Source organism: Abramis brama (genome assembly GCF_963993115.1).
Source record: "Abramis brama genome assembly, chromosome: 24".
Lineage (NCBI taxonomy): Eukaryota > Metazoa > Chordata > Actinopteri > Cypriniformes > Leuciscidae > Abramis > Abramis brama.
The window spans coordinates 24,979,124-24,985,741 of NC_139986.1; the positions used below are offsets into that span (position 1 = coordinate 24,979,124).

At 38.9% G+C, this 6,618-nt stretch overlaps 1 protein-coding gene across 1 annotated transcript in view; it reads left to right on the top strand.

The window, feature by feature from the left end:
• The window catches only part of ccdc178 (coiled-coil domain containing 178), a gene marked incomplete at its 5' end in the record, with an annotated part of 32,181 nt that extends 28,241 nt beyond the window's left edge, over positions 1-3,940 (top strand). The window contains one exon of the mRNA XM_084102064.1: positions 3,670-3,940. Within this exon, the coding sequence (XP_083958190.1) occupies positions 3,670-3,825 (156 nt within the window). The 3' untranslated portion in view covers positions 3,826-3,940. The remainder of the gene's footprint in view (positions 1-3,669) is intronic.
• Between the last annotated feature and the right edge of the window lie 2,678 nt (positions 3,941-6,618).

Consider the following 6,618-nt stretch of genomic DNA (forward strand, 5'->3'; position numbering starts at 1 on the left):
CAGATGCTTAAAAAAGCTCTCAACACTAATATTGACCCTGATCCAATTATAGCCCTATTTGGGGTCTCCCCTATGCCTGATTTGGTTCCCCGAGATCATAAACTCATTGCTTTTACTTTTCTTAAGTGGAGGCATGCTTCTCCTCCAACACATGACAGGTGGATACAGGACATTTTCTACTGTATTGGACTTGAAAAGTTAAGATACTCACTCTCTGGTTCACTTAAATCCTTTTACAAGACTTGGGATCCCCTTTTAAATTACATTAAGGGTTTACCTTGTGCACCTGTAACTGGCAATGTTACATGATTTACGTTTATTAGAAGGATCTTTTAATTTTTTCAGTTCATATTTATGTTGTTTCCTTGTCCCTTTTTCCCTTTTTCTTCTTCTTTTTTTCTTGAGCTATTGGATGGGGGGGGGGATCATGTAAGGGATTAATAATGGACAATATCTTACTGTGTACTGTTTATGATGTCTTATTCTGCAGTCACTGAAAACCAATAAAAAAAGATTTGGTGTAAAAAAAAAGATATTTAGAAAAAGCATGTTGGATAATTAAGAAGAGTCCATTTTGAAATGACATGAACAAACAAAAGCATTCTCGTTCAATCGCTCAGGCACGTCGGTTAAAAATAAACTTCAGCCAGGCATTTCTAGCAGTTTGAACTCTCTGAAAGTTTGTGGAGGTGCAGTTTGTCGTCATCCAGGGACAGAACAATACCAGATGCTCTTACGCAACAGCAGTATCGCTCTTGTGATTGATGCAGACATGAGTTGTTAAGAGCACCATGACATCATACACACAAAAAAATCAAATCCTGCCGTTTCGGAAGAGTGGAAACAAAAACTCATATTTTAAACTGGGGAGTTAGATTTGAGATATGAAACTTGCAGATTGTTTTTAATGTAGAATAACCTCTTATATGTGTAAGTATCATTATAATTTAGATTTTCCATTTCATGCCACCTTTAACCGTCTTAAACTATCGCAGTGTCCTGTGTGCAAAGACTTTTTTTCTGTCCGAACACTTTCCCTAAGAGACCACAAGCAAAACCTGTCCACCCATCATGAGGAACCTCAGCCGACGAGGGTTGCCGGTGGCAAAAACTAGTTCCACCGATCTGTCCCTGTGTCTTCCTGAGGAAGAAATGACTGCTTCTAAGCAACTCTACTGAAGTAGAGAGATAGGGGGAAGAGTTAAACGAAATAGAGAAAGCGTACAAGCCTGTCATCTCGTAACGCCGCTGCAAGATTGGGCACTCAGTTCCGGGTTATGCAAGTTTACACCAGGGATAGCATAATTGACAATTGCTAACAACAGAGAGCAGGGTGGAGAGTTGTGAATGGCCAGTAATAATTGGAGCGAACGCCCACTGCGCTGCTCTCAAGGGACTGTAATCCAAGATCTTGTTTCTGATATAATTGTTAGTCAGAAAATTTCTGCATGGCTAGGCCAGCTCAGTTCCCAAGCTGGTTGACAGTGCAAGGCAGTTTAATAGAAAAACTGGTTGCTGAGGTTTTTAAAACAGGCATGCACTGAACCAACACGCAGTTCACCAGGAGAGTGGCGCACACCGTCTTTCTCGTTCCTTTGTTTGGTCTTTCTCAATCTCCTGTCGTACAGTACAGAATAAAAGCGACTCAAGTTGTCAGCGTCGCTCTTTTATAGGTTTCTGGGAATGAGTCAAAGTTTGACTAGTAAATGCTGTATCTAATCCGTTTTACAGGCACAAAGCATATTTCTTCATTCACGACCCTTCAAAAGTATGTGTATTCTGACCAAAAAAAAGAAGGATAATACATTTTATATTTGTATATTATATTTTAGTGTAGTATTTATACGTTTTTTTGAATAATGACAGGGTTTTTTATGTTTTCAAAGGGCATTCCTTATACTCACTAAGGCTGCATTTATTTGATCAAAAATACAATAAAAACAGTGATATTGCGAAATATTATTACAATTTAAAATAGCTGTTTTCTATTGTTATATATTTTAAAATGTAATTTATTCCTGTGATCAAAGCTGAATTTTCAGCATCATTACTCCAGTCTTCAGTGTCACATGATCCTTCAGAAATCATTCTGATATGATGATTTGCTGCTCAAGAAACATTTCTGATTATTATCAATGATGAAAACAGTTGTGCTGCTTCATATTTTTCAGGATTCTTTGATGAATAGAAAGTTCAAAAGAACAGCATTTATTTGAATGGGAGTTTGCAGTGCATATACACTCACCTAAAGGATTATTAGGAACACCATACTAATACTGTGTTTGACCCCCTTTCGCCTTCAGAACTGCCTTAATTCTACGTGGCATTGATTCAACAAGGTGCTGAAAGCATTCTTTAGAAATGTTGGCCCATATTGATAGGATAGCATCTTGCAGTTGATGGAGATTTGTGGGATGCACATCCAGGGCACGAAGCTCCCGTTCCACCACATCCCAAAGATGCTCTATTGGGTTGAGATCTGGTGACTGTGGGGGCCATTTTAGTACAGTGAACTCATTGTCATGTTCAAGAAACCAATTTGAAATGATTCGAGCTTTGTGACATGGTGCATTATCCTGCTGGAAGTAGCCATCAGAGGATGGGTACATGGTGGTCATAAAGGGATGGACATGGTCAGAAACAATGCTCAGGTAGGCCGTGGCATTTAAACGATGCCCAATTGGCACTAAGGGGCCTAAAGTGTGCCAAGAAAACATCCCCCACACCATTACACCACCACCACCAGCCTGCACAGTGGTAACAAGGCATGATGGATCCATGTTCTCATTCTGTTTACGCCAAATTCTGACTCTACCATCTGAATGTCTCAACAGAAATCGAGACCCATCAGACCAGGCAACATTTTTCCAGTCTTCAACTGTCCAATTTTGGTGAGCTCGTGCAAATTGTAGCCTCTTTTTCCTATTTGTAGTGGAGATGAGTGGTACCCGGTGGGGTCTTCTGCTGTTGTAGCCCATCCGCCTCAAGGTTGTGCGTGTTGTGGCTTCACAAATGCTTTGCTGCATACCTCGGTTGTAACAAGTGGTTATTTCAGTCAAAGTTGCTCTTCTATCAGCTTGAATCAGTCGGCCCATTCTCCTCTGACCTCTAGCATCAACAAGGCATTTTCACCCACAGGACTGCCGCATACTGGATGTTTTTCCCTTTTCACACCATTCTTTGTAAACCCTAGAAATGGTTGTGCGTGAAAATCCCAGTAACTGAGCAGATTGTGAAATACTCAGACCGGCCCGTCTGGCACCAACAACCATGCCACGCTCAAAATTGCTTAAATCACCTTTCTTTCCCATTCTGACATTCAGTTTGGAGTTCAGGAGATTGTCTTGACCAGGACCACACCCCTAAAAGCATTGAAGCAACTGCCATGTGATTGGTTGATTAGATAATTGCATTAATGAGAAATTGGAACAGGTGTTTCTAATAATCCTTAGGTGAGTGTATTTAAATTGCCTTTATATCGGATGGAAATGCTAAGACTAGCACCACAAAGCAAGCTACATATATATCGGTGACCAACTATACTAGCCTTTCCCAGTATTATACACTGAAGCATTAATGTCGATCGTCTGTTGGCTCCCGCTCCACTACAGGTTTTTGTACTGAATTAGCTGACACTCATTGATTCCATTTGCTTGCCTATTTAAACAGGAGGAGTTGTCAAACTCAATCCGGCGCCTCTCTGAGTTCCTGCTCTCGCTGACAGATGACTCAACTACCAGCCATGTCCCGCAGCCAGCAAACAGACCCATCGCAGATGCCTACGGATCGAGCAGGAAGATGCCTACAGTTCAGATAGCGGAGTAATTGGACGCTCACCTGCGCCAGACAACTTACTTAAACCCCCAGCATGCTTCACTCTCTCTCGTCCGACGCTCACGGCCCAATCCATAACAATGAAGCAGGTGACTTTCATGCTACTGTCAGGAATGATCTAATTTTAGCGGGGTGAATGATTGCAATTGGCTTTGCCTCATCAGATAATTAATCTATGTCACCATTAATTGGAAAAGAGAATAATTAGGGGGCTGTGTTGACAGAAATTCTACGCTTCTCTAGATTCTTGGATCTAATTACACCTACTTAAACCCCTCTGACCTTAACTAGCGGATAGTATACCTGCGTAACCCTAACCAGGCTCGGGTTGGTCTCGACCGCCTCTCGCACTGCGTCCTTTGTCATTTTTTTCCTCCTTTTCGGCTTGTTTATCCTCTCTTTTCCTGTCTCCTCAGAGAGCTGTCTCCCTCAATCACTTTTCAATATTCAATCTTAATTTTGTGTAAGTTTAGCATTTTCAATGAGCTGGAGATGAATGATTAATGAATAAATTTGAATGCTTCATTTTGTCCATGGATCATTAGTCAAGTCCTTTGTGGGAAGGACCTGCGAAAAAAAAAAGAGGGAAAATTATTGAGACATTAGCCTGAAGCAATCCAGGGGTAAATAGTATGCACAGAGGGATGTTGTGTGAACGCTACCCACTGGCATTCTGCACAACCCCACGGAAACGCAAGCCTTCTAATTTACCCCGCTTCACAAGACTGATGTGCTCTATCGACAAATAGGTTTCATTTACAAAAATGAGGTTTCATTTTGATGGTTTGGTGTATGCGGCTTTTTACTTTTTTTTAGTTCTTTATTTATGTTACCCTTGTGTTATGTGCCTCATCTGGTGAGATGTAAAACAACAAAACTATTAATGAAATGTCAGTTACAACTGACCGTAAAAAAATCTCATAGCTAAGCAAAGACATTAAAAAATGACATCTTTGTTGGATAATTAGGATTATCCGTTACATTGTTGAGTAAAACTTCTCAATAAGGTTTTATTTGTTAGCATTATCGACTACATTAGTTAAGATGAACTAACAATGAACAATACTTGCATTTATTCATCTAATTAATGTTAATTTCAGTATTTACTAATGGAGCCTTTTCAGAGACTGTGATGACGTGTCCACAGTTGTTAACGTTATTAAAGCGATAGTTTACCCAAAAATGAAAATTCTGTCATCATTTGCTCAACCTCATGTTGTTCCAAACCTGTAAGACTTTCGTTCATCTTCAGAACGCAAATGAAGATCTTTTTGATGAAATCTGAGAGCTTTCTGTCTCTCCATTGACAGTCTACGCAACTACCACTTTAAAGGCCCAGAAAGATAGTAAAGACATCATTAAAGTAATCCATGTGACTCCGGTGGTTTAATCTAAATTTTATGAAGCTACGCGAGTGCTTTGTGCAAAAAAAAACATAATTTACCATTTATTATACAAAATATTAATCTCCAACGCACGTTCACCTAACACTGTCCGCTCTCGCGTCAACTTATGAGATTAATATTTTGTAAATAAAGTGGTAAATTATGTTTTTTCATAAAATTGAGGTTAAATCACTGGACTTACATGGATTACATTAAAAATCAGAGGTGTAAAGTCCAGGGTCAGAAAGTCAAAGTCCTCCTCTGTATTTTGTTCCAGTCACCTGGATTTGCTAATTAGCACAGTTTTTGAGCCAGGAGATGGAATAATGGGTGGAATAAACATATGGCAGGACTTTTACTTTCTGACCCCTGGACGTTACACCGCTGACTTTAATGGTGTCTTTACTACCTTTCTAGGCCTTTAAAGTGGTAGTTGTGTAGCTGTCAGTGGAGGGACACAAAACTCTCAGATTTCATCAAAAAGATCTTCATTTGTGTTCCGAAGATAAACGAAAGTCTTACAGGTTTGGAACGACATTAATGTTAAAAATTAGACCTTATTGTAAAGTGTAAATTGCAAAGCAACACATTAAACCTTATATACTCTTTAAAATAAATGTTCCAGTCAGAATCAATAATGAAACATCAAGCACTTTTAAAACTCAACTCTTTTAAGAAACATGTAGCAACTTAAGATTCACATACAGTAAAAAAAAAAAAATAGTTGATGATAAGAAATTAAGATGCTACTATGAACTTTTATTTTGAAGTGTGTATAGCTGTGACAGTTTTGGGTTGATTATGTAGATGTGGAAATGACATATATTCCCTGCAAAGTGTTAAAAGATTCATTTGACATGAATGAATGGGCCCAGAAGCATACATACTCCCATGACAGCAATACAACTTTTTTTAAACAGAATACAGACAGAGAACTTAATGGATGACTGAGAGACATACTATTTCTCTTTAAAGTCAGCGAAAGAGATCCTTTGGCACCTTTGAGACTGCCAGAGTGGATGTGCATTTGCAGTGGATAATAATGGGCAGCAACTGGACTCATGCTTTCTGTGATCAGCAGAACAGCACTAACTAGTCCTACGGTTTATACTGTAGACACACACACACAAACACACACACAAAAAAGACGATATTATACAACGAATGGCTTTGGCTGTAAAATTTGATTGGATGAGCAATGAACGAAACCGCATTATGTGAACATACACCAGTGGAATTCTGTATTAATGAACTTTGATTGATACTTTGCTTGTCAACTCTAAACTACTATTAGGTTACTGAACTGTATTACTTGATGGAATATTTATTTATTGTGATGATGATACTATTCACATTAATGTTATTTTGTTAATTTATTAGTAATAATAATAGTGATAAT